Here is a 22,286-nt window from a genome sequence, read left to right on the forward strand (position 1 = left end):
CCCCGGCACAGGTCGGGTCTCCGGCGTCTAGAGAGATCCCCGGCACAGGTCGGGTCTCCGGCATCTAGAGAGGTCCCTAGCACAGGTCAGGTCTCAGGGAATGTCTGGTGAATGAACCCGGCCCTGCTCTGGGGGTCTGCACCGGCAGCTGGATGAAGGATGACCTCAATGCCACAGGAGGACGACTGGTCATCCGGCTGGCCTTGACTCAGGGATGGGGGGCCTGGCGCTGCAGTGTGCTACAAGAGGGGTGCCCAGCACTGGGGCTGGGAGGAGGACAGGATTGTGACGTGAAGAGGGGCCAAGGTGAGGAGACCGGAACAGGGCTGTGGGAGCCCCTTGGAAGGGGGTACAGAGCAGAGGCCCAAAGCAGCTAGGGTGGGGAGAGCCAAGGAGTCCCAGCAGCCCGAGTGACGTCTGCCTGTGGTCCGTGGAGAGGAGCTGCCTGCCACCCAGCCCCCTGTACGCCCCAGCCCCGGTAAGCGGGAGTCACCCCAGGGGTCCACCTCCGGGCCCACAGGGCACTGGTGCAAGCCCAGTCAGGACAGGCACAGGGACAGTAGTGGCCGAGGGTGCCTGGGCATCTGCTGCCACCAAGTGGTGGATCGCATGGTCACTCAGTGGGAGCGACCCGGGTATCAGGGAAGCCCCTCACAGGCCCTCCACCCGAGGCCCCAACCCCCCGCCCAGGACCCCAGGCCCTGGCTAGCCACCTAGACTTTGTTGCCTCACTTTTTCTCTTAATTAAGAAAACCAAGCTCCTCTCTTTTGTGAGTAAACAGAGATCTTTCCGCGGAGGATAGCCCTGTCCGTAGAGCTGGAAACCAAGGCTCAGAGCTGTCCCAGGCAGTGGGAGATGGCTGAGCCAGAGCAGGCCTCGCAGCCAGGTGGGTGGGCTTTAACTGAGGAGGGACCTACGCCTTGGAGAGACAAGCAGGGATCCCCTAGTGTGACTTCGGAGGCCTCTGCAGACTCCAGCTTGCCTGCGGGGTGACAGCTGTGGGCTGGGCTGGGCTGGGGGGGGCCTCCCCCTACCCCTCCTCAGCTGGAAATGGCTCCTTCAGGGCCAGTCGGCCTCCCCCACCTCAGTCCCACCTCAGTCCCACCTCTGTGGTGGAGAAAGGTCCCCTGGCCTCAGAAAGGTCCCCTGGCCTCAGTCTCCACAAAGGTTGGGTTCAGGATACCTTCCTCTCTGATAGTGTCACAAAGCGGAGGTCGCTGCATGGCCTGGGGAGCAGGCCCTGGGGTCCAGCGCACAGGTCAGGGGTGTGTCACGGTCAGGTTGGGGTGGGGGTCGGGGTCTAGGGCAAGGTTAGAGAGTCCGTGTCCAGGGCGGGGGCGGGGTCCGAGTCCGGGCCGGAGTCCGGGGCGGGGCGAGAGCGGGCGCGGAAGCAAGTTCCCCACTGGGCCGCAGGTCGAGAGCCTGCGCAAGGATCCGGGGTCGGGGGCGGGGCGGTATCTGGGTCCGCGGCGAGGATTGGGGGTCCAGGACAGGGGCGGGGCGGGGTCCGGGCGCGCAAGCCGCTCACTTCCGCCGGACGCGCGCGCTCACGGCGCATGGAGGAGGCGCGGAGGCCGCGGCTGAGGCTGAGCCGTCGGAGGCCATGTTCGGGGGGCGGGTGAGGCCGGGGGTGGGGGGCTGACGGGGGGAGGAATGGGGGAGGGGGCCCAGGTCCTCCAGCCGAGCTGTGGCCGGTGTCACATCTCCTCGTGCTTCCCGGAACCCTCCTCGGTCCCGCTCCGCCCGCCCTCCCTCGCTCCTCCAGCCCCTTCCCCCCTGAGACCCCTTCCCCGCATGAATGCCCTCGCGCTGAGGACCCCGTCCACTGAGTGCCCCCTTTTCTGAGTGCCCTCCCGCGCCGCCCAGCCACTACTCCTCGCTGCTCTGTCCCCCTACGCTGAGTAGCCCCCAAGCCGAGTGCCGCCCCCCTGAGTGCCCCCCGCCGTACCCCCTAGGCCCCCCATCGCCCGCCCCGGGCCCCTCGAGGGGGTCGGTGGCGAGTGTGCGCGGCTGTGGGCGGAGCTCCTGCGCGCGGCCAGCGAGGATCTGGACATGGACGGCGAGCCGCCGCCGCTGCCCGCTTTCCCTGGCCAGGTGCGTGCACCCGCACCGACGGGGTGCCTGAGGGGGGGTCTCTGGGCCGGGGCGCCGATGACCCCGCCCAACGACTCCGTTTTGTAGGAGTCCGGGCGCGGCCCCGAGCGCGCCACGTCCCCCGAGGTCTTCACCGTCGGACCTGAGACCTTTTCCTGGACGCCCTTCCCGCCGGCCCCCGGGCGAGGCCGGGGCCGCTCTTACCGGGTGCTCCGCCGGGCCGGGGGGCGCCTGGGCTCCCCTGCCCGGTCCCCGCAAGGACGCCCCGCGCCCGAGCCCCGCGGGACCCCCAGCGCCGAGGAGCAGCCGTCGGTGGAGGGCGCGCTGACCCTGCGAAGCTGCCCCATGTGCCAGGCGGATTTCGGCCCTGGGTGAGTGCGCGCAGCCCTGGGCCTCTCCTCCCTCTGCTGCCACAGCCCGGTGACCCCAGCCCTGTTTGGAAACTCCAGCCATTTTTAGGAGGCTAAGAGATGCCTGAGCTCAGCTTCTGCCTTTTAAAGTAATATTTTATGCATCAGGTTGGCAACCTCTGTGCCAATTAGCCAGAGGACGCATGGCTATAGGTTGGGGCTCCATCTGCTGGTCCACTGTCTGGGGCTCTGCGGACTGGCTGCAGTCTCCCTGCCAGGCTTTGGGACTCCACAGCAGGAAGGCAGGGAGCCTGTCGTCCGGCTCCACCCAGTCCACCCGAGGTCAAGGTCGGGAACCTGGTGGTGCCCACATTTGCAGGCTGAGACACCTCCAGGGCCAAGCCAGGCTGTGGGTCGGGGAGCAGTTTCCTGTTTCAGCGGCCTCACGAGTGCCTTCCCAGTGGTGGTTGGAGGTGTTAACAATGAAGACTTTGTATTTGTGTCCAGAGATGCTTTTTGTTTTTTTAAAAAACCCAATACATATCTTTATATGTTTAAGTATAAGTAAGTAACTAAGGGGGATGGAATCCAATTTTGTTAAGAAGTTGAATCCAAACCACCCAGCTCGTGGGCCGTATGTCACACACCAAGGACACAGGTGTGGAGGTCGTGAGGGTCATGAGGGTGCAGATGGCGGAAGGAGCTTGGTCAGATGAAGTGAGAGGATACCAGGTTTGGGTAACTGGACCTGCTGCAGATTTTGTGTGGTCGGGAAACTGTGTGGTTAAGTTACATGCATGTCCCTGGTCTTCCAGAAGCAAAAACAGCCCTGGAGGGTGAAGGGAATGGATTCCAGAATTAGCAGCTGATGCCAAAAACAAAAAGCCATCAGACCAGTTATCAAAATACACAACACAAAACCTGCACAGGAGATCTTTAGACGCTACTTCTTATTCCGAGAGGTGACATCCGCGTCTAAAGTCAAATACGTAGGCTCCTCCAATCTTTGATGTTTTATTGGAACCAAGCCTTTGAGAGCCTGGTGTTGGGGGTGAGCCCTAATGGCACCCTGCTAGCACCCCCTGCCCGTTCCAGCTCGGGGTGGGACAGGGAGATGAGACTGGGCTGGTTTGGGCGAGGCAGGGGCTGCCCCCAGGTGGGGCCTGTGTGCGTGGGTGAAGCCCCAGTGGGTACAAGTCGGGCCTGGCAGGAGGGGTGGTGAAGCGGCCCACAGCCAGATACCCCAGCTCTCCTAGTAGCACCAGAGAACTTGCAAAACATTTCCAGACCCAGCATCTCACTGTACCCGCCTCTCGCCTATACCGATGTTTTGGGATTATTGTAAACTGCAAATACTGGCTCCGTTGCCAATTCTGACAAAGCACTGAACGCTTTTTAAAATAGTGAAGTCTTCTTGATTCATACCCATCAAAAGAAACGCAGGGACAGAAGATACCGGCAGAAGCCCTGGAAGGAAATTCATTTTCTTGGCAGAAGCCCTGAAGATTTCTGATGTTGTCAGGACGCCCCAGCCCTCCTCCCTGTCCTGGGGGGGCCTTCTGTCCCTGGGTTGCTTGTGTTTCTGTACAGTCTATGAAAAGACTCCTGAAGACAGGGAAGTTAGAGAGGAAAAAAAGTTTCAGTTTTGAGCTTTTTAAGCAGTTAAATTGAGGCTTGGCAGAGTGCCTTGATTTTTCCAAAGTAGGTGTCAGTGCAGTTGGATCCAGGTCTCAGCGTGTCTGGAATGCTTCTAGCACGTTCTTCCACTTGATTATAAAGGAGAGAGAGTTCTTGGGCCAGAACACACGCCTTCGGCTGCAGCAACGACTGGGGGACAACAGAAGTTCCCTGTCGTGGGCAACACGTCCCACACCACTCTGAGCCCCAGATAGCAGGGACCTGGGGCAAAGAGACAGGCTGGCCGTGGGGGGGTCCCGTTTAGCAGCTGGACACAGTAACAGAACTGTCACATTGTCTTGTGATTGTCCCTAGAAAAACGTTTGCTTTGAGTGATTCTCAGGAAGTTTTTCGGCAGTGCAGCACCCTCTGACCAGCGGGAGGGGCGGGGCTGGTCCGAGGGAGGCTGCTGATGGCCTGCGTTCTGGCGGAGTGGGGCCTCGGGGAGTGTGTGCGGGAGGACTAGCTCACCCTCTTCCTCAAAGCCTTGGCGGTCTCTGGGTCACTCAGAGTACCGTTTTATTCTTTGCTGTGACGGACAATTACATACTGGATTCAATGGGCCGTGTGTGAAACGCTGTCCCCTTAGGTCCCCTTGCTGCTGTCTTCCGATATGCCGTGTTTCTGGTGCAGGTGAGGCATGTATGTGGTGGGGAAGATCGGCTCCCATGGGCCAGTTGATGTGAAGAAACCGGAACCTGAGTTGTCCCCGTCTGTGTGCTGAGACCCGGGGTCGGTCGCTGGGATCCTACGGCTCCAAGGCCCCTCCACCTGCTGGGCGCCGAGCCTGCTCTGTGCCCTGTCCGCCTTGAGAAGCCACTGCCGTGTCTCGGCTGAGCCCCGCTCTTGTGCAGCCGCCCACACATGGGGTTGTGAGTACGTCTGCAAGGCAGGGCTGCGATGCACAGTGTGCGATCCAGCCGAGACGAAGATCTTTTATTGTGCGGAGGTCTGACAGGGTCCCAGGGGGTGCCCCCGACCTGAGAGACGTCACCTAGAAATCCTTGGACAAGATGGCCTAGGTCCAGAACTTAGAATCTTCTGGCAGCCTTGGAGAAAGCCTCTGGAGGGGCTGGGTCCGAGGACAGGCTGAGTGGCCCCCAGGGACTTCAGAATGCACTGGCCGAGGCCTGCAAACCTGAGAAGCAGCTGAAGGCCACCAGCACCGGCACAGCTTCCTGGGGGCAGCTGGAGCTGGCTGTGGGGTTAGGTTGGGTGAGAGGCTGGCCTGTTGTGGCCGTAGACCTCAGCCCTCGGCTCCCCACGCTTTGCAGTGAAAGGAGGTCATTCTGGGCTCAGGGCTGTGACTCTGTGGTCTAGGGAAGGGCCTTTCCTTTCTGGCCAGTGAACTCGGCTGGTTGCCAGGACAGCCTGAGGTGGGCGGAGGATAGGCCACGTCTTGGGAGGTCTCTGAGGGTAGGGAGAGGCCATCTGGGCTGGCTGGCAGGGTGTCCAAACTACCTCAGAGGCCGTGACCCACGGGGCGTCTCCAGAGGGCACTACAGGACTTGTGGTATTTTATAAGCCCGAGTGGGCCTGGGGCAGCCTCTCCGCCCAGCTGCTGGAAGGGACCCAGATAACCCGATGGGGAAGGCTGGCGGGGCAAGACTAGTGAGGTGTGTCCTGCTCTGTAAGGTGCAGGTGGGGCCCCCAGCCGCTGTGACACCCGGATGGGCATGGGAGCCACAGGAGGGAGTGGCCTCGGGCTGCTGGAGCAGAGCAGACCCCGAGGGTCAGTGATGCTCCCTGCACTCACCTGGTCTGAGGGCAGAGGCTGAGGGGACACACAAGTCCCAGTGTGGAGGGGGTCATCCCCCAGGCTGCTGAGCCTAGGGAGACGTAGGGAGGCAGGGCCTGTCCGGGGTGTGAGAAGGGCTGCAGGAGGGGCCTGGCCTGGCCCTGGCCAACAGCAGGAGGCCCCAGGAGCTGAGGGGAGGCCGGCTGACGGGCGGGCCCCAGATGGCAGGTGGACACCAGGAGCCTCACTGCTTGCAGCCGTGGCCTCGGCCAGTCTGCAAGAGGCGCGGTGCCCAGCAGCGGTGTGCAGGGCACGATGCGACAGGGAGCCATGTGGCCTCGGGCAGGATCTGGCAGGAGTCCGGGCTGAAACCGCCTCTCAGCCCCCGCAGCTCTGCTGGGCGCCGCTGCTCTGCCGCCCTCCGGGAGTCGGCCAGGAGCCCGGCCACGGGCCGCAAGCACATCAGGGATGGCCTTCCCTCCTTGCCGGGGTCAGTGGAGGGCAGGGATGAGAGGCCTGCTCTGTGACGCGCATCCAGACCCCTCCCACACCCCGCAGGATGCCTAGGGGCCGACCTACAGGCCTTGGAGCCTCCAGAAGGCGGGTCGGCAGCCCGAGTTGACTGAATCCCCGTGCCTCCATGTCAAGACGATTCTCGGACCCGAACTGCACACCCACCTCCATCCCTTGTTTCCTGCCTCTTGCAGATGAAGAGATTGCTTTCCGGGGCACCACCTTCGTGCATCTCCGGGTTGCCAAGTGGGGTGGTGGTTTTAAGAGAGGAGGGGACGCCCTGGCCATTTGTGGATGCAGACACACCTGATGGGTTTGTCCAACAGACGAGATGGAGCTCCTGCCACGGGCAGGCGGGGGCGTGAGGAAGGACCCGCCCTTGACCGTGAGACCGGCAAGAGACCCGCTGCCGCTGTCAGGCCGGCCCGTTCTGCTCATTCCCTTGGCGGGCAGCTGGGCTTTCGGGGCTGACTTTCAGGCTCCATTAGTTCACTGCGCACCCCGAGAGTCTCAAGATGAGTGGGCGCCAGAATCCCCTGTGGGGCTCGTTCAGACACAGGGTGCCCCTCCAGCCTCAGACGCAGGAGCCTGAGAACACGCGTCTGACAGGTGCTCTGGAGGCTGTGAGTCCAGGGCGCACTGAGAACCTTTGACCCCAGGAACAGGGTTTGGAAAGGCCTTTTCTGGTTGGTGCGGCCCCCTCCTCCTGGACCCTGCCCTTGTTTCCGACCAGCTGTAGAGACCGTCGTGGGCCTCCTTCCACCAGTCTTTGGTGCAGTTGTGAGCACCTGCTGGGGAGGGCGTGAAGGTGGGCGACGTGCTCTGGCCAGGGCTGCCCTTGCACGAGGTCAGCGTGTCCCTCTGTGTGAGTGACCACCTCTCCTCTCCCTCGCAGGCTGGCCCAGCTGGACGTCGACAGCCACCTTGCTCAGTGCTTAGCGGAAAGCACAGAAGACGTGGTGTGGTGAGCTGCCCGTCTGTGCAGTGTGGCGTCCTTGTCTTCCCCTCGAACCCGGCCCGCGCAGGAGCCCCGCTCTTGCTGCACCTGCTGGAACCACTTCCTCTCTACTCTACGTCATATTAAAAATGTATGTGGGGCCGGCCCTGGGGCTTAGTGGTGAAGTGCGCGTGCTCCGCTGCTGGTGGCCTGGGTTTGGATCCCGGCCGCGCACCGACACACCGCTTCTCCGGCCATGCTGAGGCCGTGTCCCACATACAGCAACTAGAAGGATGTGCAGCTATGACATACAACTATCTACTGGGGCTTTGGGGGAAATATAAATAGATAAAATTATATATATATAAAAAAAATGTATCTGTGGACTGCTTGTGTCTCTCTCTGCGTTGAGACTGAAACATTGGATCCTCTTTCTTTTCTGGCTCACGCTAAGCAGAGCGCCTTACTGCAGGCAGAAAATGGACAGAGCCGCTTGGCAGATGTACCCAGTCCCAGGCAGGTAAGCAGACCCTGGGTGTCCGTACCTCCGTCGGCCCCGTCTACGGACACGTGAACTGGCTCAGGATAGGGCATGTTCCTAACTGTACTGACTCATCTCGCGTTTCACGGCTGTTTCAATTCCCCAAATGAACTTGTTCATTATGTGGCCGCGATTACAACCAGAGGTGAAGATCCTGTCCTTGGTGCCCTGGCACTTCGTCGTCGACAGGCACGAGGGTTAGAGCAGCTTCTCCTCAAACGGAATTTAAGGGGAGGGAACGGGCCAGCGCCATCGCCAAAACATTCTGAGTCAGCCACATTTTGCTCAGGCTTCCAGTGGGAGTGGAAAGTGGGGGAAAGAGCGTCTGTAGGCAGTCTTCCTTCCAGTGCTGGTCGGACCCAGATTCTAGAAGAGCCAGACTTTGGTGCCGACTCATACTTGATCCCCTGTCTCCCCCACAGCCACGGCGGCTGCAGGGCACTGGGCGGGGAGGGGACACAATGCGAAAACCCGAGATTAACTTCCAGAGGTCGATGCTTTCCTTCACACAAGTCCTGGGAAGACACGGAGGGACCTTAAATGCAAATGACTTACGTGAAAGACACCCGTCGGAAAAGGCTGCATCCTGTGTGATTCCAACAACGAGAGATTCTGGAAAAGGCTGAACTACGGAGACAGTGGAAAGACCAGGGGTGGGGGGAGGGAGGGACAAGGAGGGGAGCACGGAGAACCTTAGGGCAGTGGAACTAGTCTAGGATCTGTGATGGTGGCCACGTCATCACGCATTTCGTCCAAACCTGTAGAATGTCCAACACCAGAATGTAGATGTGGACTCTGGGTGACGACGACGTGTCTGTGCTGGTTTGTCAGTTATGACGAAAGTGCCCTCTGCGGGGTGTGGACACTGGGGGAGGCACTGCGTGGGGGGGTGGCGGGCACATGAGAATTCACCATACCTTCTTCTCAGTTTTGCTGTGAACCAAAAACTTCTCCAGATAATTAAATCTATTTTTAAAAAATGGCTTCAAAAACCTCTGCTTCCTGGAAACACCTACTTTTAACGAAAATAACAATGGCAAGCATTTTCATTAAAGTCTTTAATAGATGTGTGAGAATATGAGCGACCTTGTCAGTTGAGGGTGAGACTCGTCCACAGAAGGTGACAGGCTCCGCTCAGTCATTGTACAAGACCACACAGACGTACTGACCACTTCACAATTGCCATGTCACCAGTTTCCATGAACTACATCAAAAGGACACACCCCATCGTGACCAGAGCCGTCTGCAAATGTTGGGATTTCTGTTTCCAAACCCGACTTCAACACATCCTGCACCTTCTTTAATTGACAAAGCAAATGGCTGGATATGAGAATCTGCCCCTCACCACCAGCACAGCACACATTCACATTTTGTACACAAGCAACCGGGACGCTATTTGGCAAAATTGAAACAAACGCTTTCAATCTGAACAAAGTGTGGGCCCCTGTGCTGCCTGAGCCAAGATGTCACTGTGCCCAGCACAGCAGTGACCCCCACCAGGAGAAAGGGGGGCTCTCGGAGGCTGTCTGCTACCCCTTCCTGCACACCCCGGGGGTCTCTCCCTCCCCAGGCAATGCTTGCTTATCCCAGTGCTCTGCCCACCAGTCACGAGTGACCACACCGCCCTCAGACCAGGGCTCTGCTGCTGGACATCACACTGGGCTGTGACATGCCTGAGAGACCCCGACGTCGGCTCTGGACTCGGCTCTGTGGTCTCTGATTTCGGCCTTTAGAGCAAGTCCTCCCGTTACAATGGGGAGCTGCTTAGGACAAGTCTCCCTGCTCCATAAAAGCTGCTCCGCCACCCAGGGGCCAAGCTTGGGGTGGGCGGTCCAGAGACCTTGGGTGGCCCGGGGACAGGGCTGCATTCGGGGCCTGGTGGACACCAACACGGCGCCGTGCCCTGAGAAACCCACCGTGACCGCTGGGAGGCGGGAGGCCGAGCTCGTCTGCTGAGTTACAGCGAAGCAGGGCCAGGCCCGCGGCAGCTGCTGCTTTCCTCTCCTCTTACCGTAAGCTCCTGCCCCAGACCGCCAGCCCACGGGGGAGGAGCGAGCCTGGCCCATCACAGCGCACCGAGGTGGTGGGGAAGTAGACATGCACTCCCGAGGGGTGCTCGGGGAACCCCTCCCATGCTCTGCCCCGGCTCCCGCCACAGCTAATGTGTTACGGACCTAAAAAGACCCAGATGGTTCTCCTCTTTGTAGAAAACCTTCAGTTTGGCTTTTCAAGCTGTCCCTTCACCTAAGAAGGAGGGTGACCAAGTGACATGTGCCACCTAGCAGATTATCGGAAGTAGGAGCTGTGCCGTGTCAGGAAGATGCAGGATGTCTGTGGGGTTCTAGATTTATTAACTTTAAGGCTTGGGCCCATCACACATATATCTCTTTAAATTTTCTAATTCTGAGCATTGTAATTACTGATAAAAATATTTTGCAAAAATCTAATACATAACAGAAAACATCATGTAGGCACTGCTTAGTGTTTTCAGAAATATATTTTGTGCAGATTTAGTTTTCAATTTTCTTTTTTGGTCTACTGGTGCTCTGGCGAGCCACGTTTTAGAATCTCTATAACCCCGTTTTCCTCATGGCAGTCCAGTGCACGGCCAGGACCAGCGGCACCCATCGGGGTAAGGTGTGGCTTCAGCGTTAGACTATAGTGGCTACTTACATGCTTGGTATGAAAATACTTGTTAAATGTTAACAACAGGAACTTACCAGGATTTAGAAAATGTTCCGAATTTGTAAAAATTCTCCATTGCAGTGTATCCCTGCAGGCACTTCGTCTCCCGTCCCCAGCCTACACTCTGCACACACAGCACCGCTCACTCCTCACGTGTGGTGGTGCCTGTGCCGATGGGCAGGTGCCACACACGGAAAAAAGGCATCAAAGGGAAGCTTCAACATCATCGGGACATTTTATTCCTCAGGACATTACAGGCTGACTCTCCTGGTGGAGCAGGTCAGTTCTGTTTCTGTGGAAAGTGTGCACCTTCGAAATCGTGGGATAGTTTCTCCCTCGGACACGGTCACTGTGGGTCCTCCGCGATGCAGGCATGAGAAGCAAATTTCTCCGGCACGGCGCCGGCCGCGGGCCCAGACGTGAGACCGTTCTGCTCCGAGAAGCGCCCCGGACGCCTCCCTCTGTGGTCTCAGCGGCCAGCGTCCCTCCCTGGCGGCCCTCGGAGCCTTGCGCCCAGCCTGGCATGCATACGCTGTGGTTAAGGATAGAGTTAGGGGTCATTCACAGACGTGTCCACGACACAGACGACGGCCTCACACGGACTCCTCGGTAGATAGCAGTAATGGGTTGATGTACTCAAAACCTTCAAACTCGGACTGGTCGATCCTCTTGATGACGTCCCTGTGCGCACGGGCAGAGAGAGCATGGCTGCTGGGTTGGCCCTCGCGTAAGCCTCCCCCCACCAAACCCACCGCAGACGATGGACAGACGCCCCCCTGGCAGCAGGACGGCATCCTGACCCCCCGCCCTCCCCGGCAGGTCTTACTCGTCGTCGGGGGTCAGCTGCACGGGCTCGCTGGTGAACTGCGTGTCGAAGTTGTCCAGCCCGTAGTCATCGGTTATCTGCGGCTGGAACGGCGGGAGAGCCTGCTTCTTCTCCAACTTGGAAGACAAGACGAGAAGTCAGGTCAGTAGTGGGCATCGTCTCTACCGGACTGTTTTGCACGTACTTAATCACAGAACGGAACAGGAAGAAATTGAGCATTTAAGTGTGCCTCATATTCAAATGCCAATTGTTTTTCTCCCTTGAAACGCAAAGTCTAAGAGATACTATCTAAAGTTAGAAAAAACCTACTTGAGCTGAAAAAGGTTGGCCCTGCAGGCCGTGCAGGCCCTGTACCTGGGACTGAGCACGAGGCCCAACCGCCCGTGCAGGAGCCCCACGCCGTCCCGGGGTCTGCGCCCCAGCAGCCCCACCACTTCAACCAAATGAAGCGGGTTTTGAGAGTTTCCTTTCTTTCTTACATCTTGGAACCCTGATCGTAAAGGAGCTGGGACTTGACAGAAACACCCCTACCCCCGCTGGCACTCAGCAAGTCCCTGTCCCACCGGAGCCCCCCACCCAATAAAGCCGTAATTGACCGTTTCTATTTCTAACCCCGAGGGGATGCCCAGAGGTGAAACATCCTCAGGCGGGAGACAGACTTCTCAGGACCCTGACTGTGGCTTCTGACTCGCCCTTCACAGGGCCTGGCCTCACACTCGTGGCCTGAGAGGGCGGCGAGTCGAGTGCCCGGAGCAGGCGCCACTCAGTGCTCCGTCGCACATGGGTCACACAGCGAGGGACCGCTCAGTCACACGCACGCTCACACGCACAGTTACACGCTCACTTCCTCATGCGCTCGGCAGGTGTGCGCTGCGCACCTGTGCTGGGCCAGGCACGTCCCTAAGAGCTGTGATGGAGCCGTAAGCAAGAGACACCAGCCCCTGCCTCCTGGAGCTGTCATGTCGGGTCCGCTCCCTCCCACACGGCCACACGGAGCCCAGGGGGGAGCCAGCCCTCCAGCAGGACCCCTCAGCCCTCAGGGCTGGGAGCGGCTCCACTCATGCAACAGATCACCTAGGCCTTTTGGGACAGGCCGCTGCGAACAGGCAGGGTCCCAGGTGCTGGCGGGACAGGCCACACTGGGCAGCGTTATGGGGACACAGGCGTTCCCGTCATTCAGTACATTTCATATACAGTTATCTATATTCCTTTGTCAGTATGAAATACTTTCTGATAAAAAGTGGAAAAGGGGGCATTTCTTGAACCATCCCCTGCCTTAGGTCTTGGGCTCCTTTAAAAAGGTTAAATGGCAAGAGTCAGAAGAGACCCGGCAGCACGCTGGGTGCTCGCTGGGGTCCTCCAAGCCCACCCGCCACCCCCGGGCCCCATCCTGGGCTCTGAGGGTCTGAGGCTGCCTCAGCTTTCCTCAGAGTGTCCCACGTGCACGTCACCTCCTCTTTCCTCAGTCTAAAGCAGTGAACAGGGATGGTGCCGCCCTGAAGCAACGTTCCTGTGCAGGCCACCGCTTAGCCATGCTCCGTGTGACTGGAGAGGATGCTGGAAGGAGGCAGGGGAGGAGTCGGCTGTGAGGGCCAGGGGGCCCCAGTTCTGATGTGATGGCCTGAAGGAGGTGAGGGGGTGGAGCACAGCCTTGCAAAGGCCCTGAGGCAGGAGCCGACATATCGGGGACCCTCGAGGGGCTCAGTGAAGCCTGAGTGGAGGGGGCAGGGGGTCCCTGGATAGAAGAGACCGCTGCTGGCAGGGGCCAGGCAGGGAGCAGGGGACTGACTGGCCAAGATGTGGGTAGCTCAGACCAAGATGGCAGCAGTAGGCGTGGGGAGAAGGCCCAGACCCTGGAGAGTGAGTCCCCGAGGACTGGCTGGAGAGGCAGAATGGGGTCAAGGGTGACTGCAGGGTCTGCGGCCTGAGCGAGGGGTCAGCTCGCACTGTGTGCTGGGGTGGGAGGGGCCGTGGAGTCAGTGTGACACGGTGCACCCCGGTGTCTGGTTTGGTCACACTAGATGGCCAAGTGGAAATATCGGGGAGCTGGTGCACGGCACCGATGGGGAGCAGATCACTGTCCGCACGGCCACAGTCACCTCTGCCACCACAGCGTGGAGGACAGAGGGCGGCCCCGGGTTGGGGGACATCAGAACAGCCACTCTGCAGCCAGAGGACAGCATGGCTCTCGTGCGGGGAGATGGCCAGGTTCGCCCTCAGCGGCCATTCCCTGCCACGAACTTCTCGCCCACCTCCGTTCCCAGGAACCCCGCCCACAAATGATCGGGTCCAGAGGCCTCCGGGCCGCGCAGCTTGGCAGGAACACTGGGCCTGCAAGTGGCTCAGAGGCGCGGGTTGCACGGGTTTCTGTGGGGCTCTCTCGCAGTCACCCGACACCTGCAGGAGGCACCGAGCCCAGGGCCACAAATGCACACGAGGCACATTTCAGTATCCGATGCTGCTGTGATCGGGGTCCCCTCTCCCTCCAAACTGACAACAGACAACCTCGCTGTGTTGCCTGTCAACCCCACGGAAGCCTGGTCACAGTGTCTGCAGCCCAAACCTCGAGACCCAGAGGTGCCCACGCCCTCGAGGTCTGAGGAGGTGTATGCTCGCTGGCCCCACCCGCAGGGGGACGCCAAGCAACCTCCCCGAGAAGGGCAGTCCGAGTCAGCAGGAGAGGAGCAGGGAACTGGGGAGTGGGTCTGGAATTGTGACCCCGTCCAGGTCTATGCTCAGAGACGGGGGACATGCGGCACCAAATCCCCACACCTCCCACCCCCGCTGGTCTCAACCACCTTCCTCACAGCTCTGGAAACACCACAGTGAAGGAAGCATCCTGAACGCGCACCCACAAGCCCTGCGGGCCAAGGGGCCCCATGCTCCTACGACAGAAGGTGCCCACCCAGGGGCAGTTCTGAAGCCGCGTCCCCTGCACATGGAGGACTGGGGGCTCTGGGCAGCGGAGAGCAGCCGTGGGCCCTCAAAGGGACTGGGCACAGCCGCTGGGGGAAACCATTGGGCAGCCCCTCAAGAGCTTAAACAGTCACCACCTGATCTGCGATTCCACTCCTAAGCGTCTGCCTGAGAGCAAAGAAAATAGCATCCACACAGAAACCTGGACGCGCGTCACTGCTCATGACAGCCAGAGGGGAAACAACCCCCCGTCCATTGACGACGAGTGGATGAGCAGACTGTGGTGGATCTGCACAACGGACGTCACTTAGCCACAGAAAGGCATGAAGGTCGGACACATGCTACGACACGATGAACCTTGAAAACATGATGCTACGTGAAAGAAGCCAGACACAAAAGGCCACACAGTGTCCAATTCCATTTATGTGAACTGTCCAGAACAGGGAAATCCACAGGCAGAAAGCAGATCAGTGGTTGGAGGGGGCGAGGAGGAATGAGTGACTGCTCATGGGGACGGGGTTTCCTTTGGGGGTGATGAAACTGTTCTACAGTTGATTGTGGTGATGGTTGCAAACTCTGTGAATGCATTAAAACCACTGAATTGCAGACTTTAAATGGGGGAGTGTATGGCTTGTAAATCATGCCTTCATAAAGCTGTTAAAAAATATGTAAAATTTTGAAAACAATTTAAAACAAAAACCAAGAGGAGCCTGAGGAAGATAGGGGAGCAGAAGGGTGGGGGAGCCGCCATACACCTTCTGAAGCTGGAAGCAGCCCTGGGCCCTCCCTGCCCCCGCATCACCGCCCAGGCACCTCGCTGCTCCCCACTGCACACCTCCCAGTGTGTGCGCACTGGTCGGAAGCAGCCACATCACCTACAGTGGCTCCACGTTCCAACAGCAGGGAGGGTGGTGGGCGAGCATCTTTCTGTTTTGTTTTGTTGCAATTTGAGGTGATGCCGCCGACTTTGCTTCTCTTAATGGCAGAGGCAGTGGTAATCCAACCAACCCTCCTGCTGAAGACAACTAAAGAAATCTGGACAAAATACGGAAACTTCTTCCTAAAATCCCCCAGAGCTGTTGTCAGTGCTGAGCAAACACCAGGAGCAGAGTGGAAGGAGCTGGTGGTCAGTCGGCAGCGAGTCCTGTGCAGGGCCTCGCAGGCCAGGGACAAAAGTCAGACCCTAGACCTGCCAGGGATGGGGCCACCCCCCCAGGGCAGCAGCCAGGAATATGGTGAAGGGGAAGCCAGCCCCTACAGCCTGGCCTCGGCTATTCCAGGGCAGTTCTCGAGTGCGGGGCCCAGGTCTGTGGAGGAGACGCGGGCCTCAAACCGTTCAGACGCTGATGTTTCAGGTGCTACATTCAGCAGCCGACGGAAGGGCACCAGGCCCGTGAGAGGCTGGGACACCCCAAGAACAGACCTGTGTAGACCGTCTAGAGACCGATGCGGGACCCACAGACAGGGTCTGCCTGGAGCCGCCTGTCAAGTCAGCCTTATTCTCTGTGCTTGCCGAGGGAATGCGGAACATTCCAGCAAAGAGCCACACACCATACAAAATGCCACTGTAAATTGGCAAAATGACCACCCAGAAACCCTAAAACTGGGAAACATAGTCACTAGACCCTAAACCTCTGACGGCTTGGTACAAAAGCTCAGGGAAAGGCCAGCTGGCGTCCTGCGGCCCACTTGTTTATTCTGAGACCTTCCAGATCCAGAAGGTTAGAATACCAGGAAAACCACCAACTGGGCACTGCATCGGGGTGATGCGGTGCTGCCTGGCGTACAGCGAGCGAGGGACCCGCTGGAGCCTTCGGATGGCCAGCAATCCGAGAGGGCAGAGGCCCAGCGTGTCTGGGCGACAAGGAGAAAGAACCAGGGCCAAGGCGAGACGGGACCAGGAGCCGGGTCCTCTGGGGACCCGTGAGGGTGGAGGACCCTGCCCCCATTGTGTCAGGATGCCTCCTCCCCTTCCTCCGTCTCCACGTCCCCCACACAGAAAACAACGTCCCCTCAAGTCCCACGCAGGCCCTCCACTCTGACCGCTTCCCTCACCCTGGCCAGGGTCCTGGGAACCGGGCGGGCGCCTGGCTGCCCTGCCCCCTCCGCAGGGCCCCACACATGCACAGAGGGAAGCCCACGGGAGGACACTGACAGGGACCAGAGGGAGTGACGAGAGCCGTCTCTGCTCGCGGTGGGAGTGGCCGCCTGGAACAGTCGGGGCCGGGGACGCCCTGGGTCCCGGAGCACGGCTTTCTTCTGATCCGCTTCAAGCTGCAGCTCTGCACTTCCTCAGCTATCTAATCCTTTTTCCCTCAGAAAAGCATGTTTTAAAGGTTCTATTTCAGTAATTCTGCAACAGTTTATATATTTTGAAACAAATTAGTTTCCGTTTTCCTTTGACACCAGGAACCGCAGCACTCAAGTCAAAAGGGCTTGAGCACCGTGCTGTCAGCGGAGTCCTGAGACGGGATCAAGAACGGCAGGTTCTGGAAAACCAACCATGAAACCGAAGAAAATACCCTGTGGGCCAGCCCCTCCTGCGGATTCTGCACAGAGCCAACCGGGCGGCTGGTCACAGATGGAGGATGTCCCTCCCCCACGGGACCCCAGCGGCCTGGCTCGGCCAAGGTACGCCCCACAAGACTTCTCCCAGGGGTGCCAAGAGGCGCCGCCCCTGGGGGCTTATCATGGCCCCCCGCTCTCCTTGTTCTCAATCAAATGTGAGTTTCCAAATCACCCCCGGGGCCCTGGAGGGCAGTGCCCCCCACACCCCTCGTTTCCATCCCCTCCTGCCCACCGACCACGAGGCTGCCCGCCCACCACAGGAGGGGCTGCCGGGTTGTGCGACGTTTTACCAGGTCCCAGTCTATGCTGCGGAAGAACGCGTGGGACTTGATGTCAGAAAATCCAGTCTGTGGCCGGCAGCCGAGCCTCTCTTTGGGGTCCTAGGGGTCAGAGTTCAAATTAGGACAAATCAGCTCGGAGCAAAGAATCCCCCGATTCGCAGCCTGTGCTCAACAGGGAACCAGCCTGCCCACCCTCGTGATGTAAGGAGCTTGAATAACCACTGGCCGGTCCTAACCACCAGGTGAAGATCAGACATTCCCTTCATTAAAAATCCTTCTCCCCAGTGTTAGCTTCTTCATTAAATTCCTCTTTGGTATAACTTCTCCTCATTACATTTTAAGTATGAATAACAACTGATGATTCATAGGACAGAGCTCAAATAACAGAGCAGAGTCACACCCACACCCGAATGTCCCAGAGCAGACACCGAAAATGACCAGCCGCAGTGGTCGAGCTTCGGCCCCCTAACAGAGGAGTCCCGGCCCAGGCAGCCGCAGACGGGACAAGTGTACCTTGTTTAAAAATCCCTTCAAGACATGGGAGGCTTTGACGGAGAGGAATCGGGGGATCCGGATGGGCTTCTCCAGAATCACTGCAATGACGGGGACCCGGTGAGAAGCTGCGCTCCCCTCCGTGCCCCCCACCACGCTTGCTCTGCCCAGGGCCATCCGCAGGGTGCCCAGAAGCCTTCCCCAGCAGGAGTGCTGGGGCTGTTTTCGGTGCCCTGGAGCGCCCTTCCTACACGCCGGCAGGATCTCCAGCCTGCAGAGCACCTCTGAGCCTTTCCCATGTACACAGGCACCTCTGCACAAGGCTGCCAGGGGGCACCGTGGAGACAGCGCTGATCCTGAGCCCCAGCATCCCAGGGGCAGTTAATTCTGGCCCAGGGCAGGTGTTCTGTGCTTCCAGATGGCAAGGAGCCATAATGGTGGCTGGAACGGGGGCAGCACTCTCTGAGGGGGCCCCCACCCACCCAGGCCTCCACACCGCACCCTGGCCGGGGCAGGAGGGAGTTTGGGCCAAATCAGGACAGATTCTGTTTTCCAGTGATGAGCAGTCTCCCCACCCCATGGCCGTCACCACTTCCACGACCTGGTCTCTGCCTCCTGAGGGCAGGTCTGTGAGAACAGGGCTGGCCTGACCTAGTCTGTGGGGGACAAATGGTCACAGGTGCGCTTTCATAGCACTTCGGGGCCCTGCCTGGGGGGCAGGCCCACCTGCCCCCACTTTTGAGGGGAAACACCCGTTAGCCAAGGAGGAACCGAACGCACAGCCTGGGGGACGGACGGCAGCAGAATCCTCAGCTGACGCCGGGCGCGCCACGCACCTTGGAAAAGGTAGTCCTCGGTGTTCATGTCAGGGTTGTCGGTGATGATGTCGAAGGGGGAGCGGCCGGCCATCATCTCGAACATCAGGACGCCCAGGGCCCACCAGTCCACGCTGAACCCTGGAGGGAGAGCACGGGCCGTCACGACGGCTGGTTGGCCATGTGCACCGGCCGCAGGACATGCCCGTCTCTGGGTCCTTACGACACATCCAGTCACGGGGAGGCAGCAGAGCGCAGGAGCAACAGTCTGCACTTCTCTGACCAGCGCTGAGGTTGGGTGGGCCCAGCTCCACGCAGGCGGCCTGGCCTCCCCTCTGCCCAGTCCCGGGGACGCCTGTCTTTCTCATAACTAGTTGCAAAGCTGCTTTGACATCAAAGCCATTAACCTTCTACCTGGCACTGCACGTGTTTTCAAGATTGTCACCTGGCCTTTTAATTCTGCTCGTGGTACCTCTGACCACACGGACACGTAAAATTGAGCAAATCTGTTGGACAACCGTCCTGTCTCATTTCTCTTTTTATTTACCTGAGCCTGAAAAATCCCTTTCTCTAAGATTGCAAAAAATACTTTCCCACATTTTTTTCTACTTTCATTGCCTTGGTTTAATGTTCGAATGCAGTTAATCTATCCGGAATGAATTTTAGTGCACGGTGGAACAGGAGGCTCTGACTTCAGTTTTGCCATGGAGGCCAGCTGTCCCTAGAGTCTCTGCTACATCTGGGATCTCAGTCACGGGCCGGTTCTAGACTCTGTTCTGGTCCACCGATCTGCTGTCTGTCCTCCTCTGCTACTAAGTGACTTCAGCAGTAGTAGCCTCCCTGGTGTCCAGTTATCTGAGAAGGCAGAGTGCCTCCCTCCCCATTTCAATGGCAAAGAAAACGTTTATAAATATTTGATGGTGTATTTGTGATAGGCTTCACTAGGAACACCAGGACACAAATGTGCGTGGGGTGTGCACACGCACACACATACATGCACGCACATGCACGCACACATGCTATAATCCCATTTTCATTTTACACCCAGAGAAGGAAGAAGGCAGAATGCACTCCAGTACCAGCAGGGGCCGCAGGAGCTTCTGGTGGGCATGGTTTACGGCCTCATTTCTCCATGGCTGAGGGGCGGCACCCACTGACTCGGAGTGCCCGGACCCCTGAGTTTGTCTTTGCTGCATACATCTTTTCCTTTTTCCCAAGCCATTAGGGATCCTTGATAAGAGGAATCCCATCCAGGGTCCTCCACCAGGGGACACTCGAGGGGACACACGGGACAGCAGATAGGGGCTGGGGGCTGAGGCCAGATGGTGATAGGGCTGGGAACAAAGTAAGGGGGTATGTTTTAAGTGTAATTTGGTCAATAACCTGCCCTCCCTGGCAGCTGGGCCAGGGCCCGGAGCCCTTGGTAAGAACCCCTGGCAGGGTCGCCCCCAGGCAGGTCCACTTCCCTCCCTCTCTGCTCTGTGACTGTGTCCCCAAGGACAAAAAGCTTCCAGGGTCTGGGGGTTGTTCTCGTCCATATTGCCTCCTGTGCACGAGACAGCTTCCCCAACCCGCCCAGCAGCCGCTGTCCTCACCATACTCCTCTCCCCGCAGGATTTCTGGGGCGATGTAATTTGGGGTTCCGCAGAAAGTGCTTGTCGTGTCACCAGGGCCCAGGCCTTCCTGTGGGGACAAAGCCAGTTACCAAGAGGGAGGGAAACCTCCAGATACGACCCCATTGGTGGAACGACCTGCCTCAGAGAAAACCAACTTAGGACAGTCCAAGCGGGAGGCACCCAGGCCTGGTCACCCCAGAGCCACAGTGGCCGGTCGGTCAGCATCTCTGCCCTACACCAAGTGGGGTCTCGACCTTCAAAAGGTCGAGGTGCTGTGCTGACCGTGACCCAGGAAGGCAGGCAGCAGCATCGCACGGGACCAGGGCTGCTCGCCTTGCACATGCCGTAGTCCGTTAACTTGATGTGGCCATCGGCATCCAGGAGGACGTTGTCCAGCTTCAGGTCCCGGTAGATGATCCCTCTCTCGTGTAAGAAGTTGAGAGCGACACAAATCTCAGCAGCGTAGAATCTGGGGTGGGGGAGCATCCTGACGTCAACAGAGAGAACCCAGCAAAGAGCCTGGACGAGGGGCCCGTGCGAACAGCGTAAACCAGAGGGGACCACTGCTGACCCCGACTGCTCCCCACCCAGGTGACCCCGTGTCCTCTCGCTGACATGTGCATGGGGCCAACGAGACCATGAGAGATGCTCAACATCCTAGCTGTTAGGGAAATGCAAATCAAAACCACAACGAGACACCACCTCACACCCAGGAGGACGGCCGCTATCCAAAAACCAAACAGAAAATAACAAGTGTTGGCAAAGTTGCGGAGGAATTGGAACCCTGTGCACCGTTGTAAATGAGAATGTCAAATGGAGCAGCTGCTGTGAAGACGGTGTAGAGGCTCCTCAAGAAATTAAACATAGAATCACCCTGTGATCCAGCAATCCCATGTCTGGGTACATGCCCAAAAGAATTGGAAGCAGGGACTTGAACAGATATTTGTGTACCCATGTTCACAGCAGCATTATTCCCAAGAGCCAAAAGGTGGAAACAACCCCAATGTCCACTGTCAGATGAATGGATAAACAAACGTGGCCTATAAGCACAACGGAATATTATTCATCCTTAAAAAGGAGGGAAATACTGACACACGCTACAACATGGATGGACCTGGAGGACATTATGCTGAGTGAAAGAAGCCAGTCACAAAAGACAAACGCTGTGTGATCCCAATCACAGGAGGCCCTCAGAGGAGTCAAATCCACAGAGACAGAAAGTAGATGGTGGGTGCCAGGGGCTGGGGGAGGGGATGGGGAGTGAGTGTTCACTGGGGACAGAGTTTCAGTTTGGGAAGATGGAGTTCTGGAGATGGAGGGTGGTGATGGTTGCACAAGGTGAACGTGCTTAATGCCACTGAGCTGTACACTTAAAAATGGTTTGGATGGTAAATTTTATGTTATGTGTATTTGACCAAAATTAAAAAGAAAAAGTGAGTGTGTGGGGAGTGCACTATTTTTGATTTATTACCTGCTTTTCCCCAAAAAGGATCTAAGGTGACTCACAAAACTGCATGGAATTTTTTTAAGTGAGGAAATGAGGAAAAGGGAAAATGATGGAAAACAGGAAAGATGGATGGAGTGGAAATAAATGCCCATGGGCCCGAGGCCATGGAGGGCAGTTGGTGACGGCCAGCAGAAAGGAAGGGGTGGGTGGCCCTGAGTGTCATTTAAAGAGAAATGGTGATTATTTTTCTCCTTGTGCAGAGCAAACCCCTGCTTTGTATCCACATGAAACAAAACCGGAGGCGCCAGCCACAATGTCCCCTCAGGCACATTTATTGTTGGAACTTGTCCCCCACTTTGGAAACGGGGAAAAGGCCAGACTAGGACATTGTACAAACATGCCCTCCTCCCACAAAACACCTGTTTCCCCTGGAAGAGGCACAATTCCGCTCCTGGAGGGTCAGACCCCACGGGCCGGGGCTGAGGCTCTGTAACTCAGAAGACCTTTCCGAATTTTATGACTCCTGAGCAGCTTAGGAATTTGTCACACAGCAGGGGAAAGCGGTGACCTCTGCCATCTCCCAGACTTCATCTCCTTCCTTCCAACTCACGCTGACCTCCCACGGAAGGTCCCCATGCCCGCCCCTTCCTCCCCGTGCCCGTGCCCACCGGGCCGGGACCCATCCACCCACACCCACCTGGCGTGCTCCTCCGGAAGCTTCCTCTGTCTCTGCATGTGGAACATGAGGTCCCCACCGTTGACGTACTCTATGACCAGGAACAACCTGAG

The 22,286-nt window shown here is 58.3% G+C and overlaps 2 protein-coding genes across 4 annotated transcripts in view; one reads left to right on the top strand and one right to left on the bottom strand.

Annotated features, from left to right (window-relative positions):
* Positions 1-1,547: 1,547 nt before the first annotated feature.
* On the top strand, positions 1,548-17,646 carry FAAP20 (FA core complex associated protein 20). 2 transcript variants are annotated; one of them, XM_087446980.1, is made up of 4 exons: positions 1,548-1,619; positions 1,957-2,095; positions 2,183-2,466; positions 16,688-17,646. In XM_087446980.1, the coding sequence occupies exons 1-4, from the start codon at positions 1,558-1,560 to the stop codon at positions 16,716-16,718; spliced, it is 516 nt and encodes a 171-aa protein (XP_087303106.1). In that variant the 5' UTR covers positions 1,548-1,557; the 3' UTR covers positions 16,719-17,646. The 2 variants fall into 2 exon arrangements, with proteins under 2 accessions (XP_087303106.1, XP_087303105.1); XM_087446979.1 differs by lacking the exon at positions 16,688-17,646 and adding an exon at positions 7,269-8,506.
* PRKCZ (protein kinase C zeta) overlaps positions 10,749-22,286 on the bottom strand; it is a 117,681-nt gene continuing 106,143 nt past the window's right edge. For both annotated transcript variants that reach the window (XM_087446978.1, XM_004425501.3), the window contains 8 exons: positions 22,195-22,281; positions 20,384-20,519; positions 20,030-20,117; positions 18,456-18,575; positions 17,641-17,720; positions 17,137-17,226; positions 11,363-11,478; positions 10,749-11,217 (listed from right to left, as the gene is read on the bottom strand). In XM_087446978.1, coding sequence (XP_087303104.1) covers positions 11,130-11,217; positions 11,363-11,478; positions 17,137-17,226; positions 17,641-17,720; positions 18,456-18,575; positions 20,030-20,117; positions 20,384-20,519; positions 22,195-22,281 — 805 coding nt within the window. In that variant the 3' untranslated portion in view covers positions 10,749-11,129. The remainder of the gene's footprint in view (positions 11,218-11,362; positions 11,479-17,136; positions 17,227-17,640; positions 17,721-18,455; positions 18,576-20,029; positions 20,118-20,383; positions 20,520-22,194; positions 22,282-22,286) is intronic.

This window comes from Ceratotherium simum, chromosome 22 (genome assembly GCF_057802395.1).
Source record: "Ceratotherium simum simum isolate JZ-2026a chromosome 22, ASM5780239v1, whole genome shotgun sequence".
Lineage (NCBI taxonomy): Eukaryota > Metazoa > Chordata > Mammalia > Perissodactyla > Rhinocerotidae > Ceratotherium > Ceratotherium simum.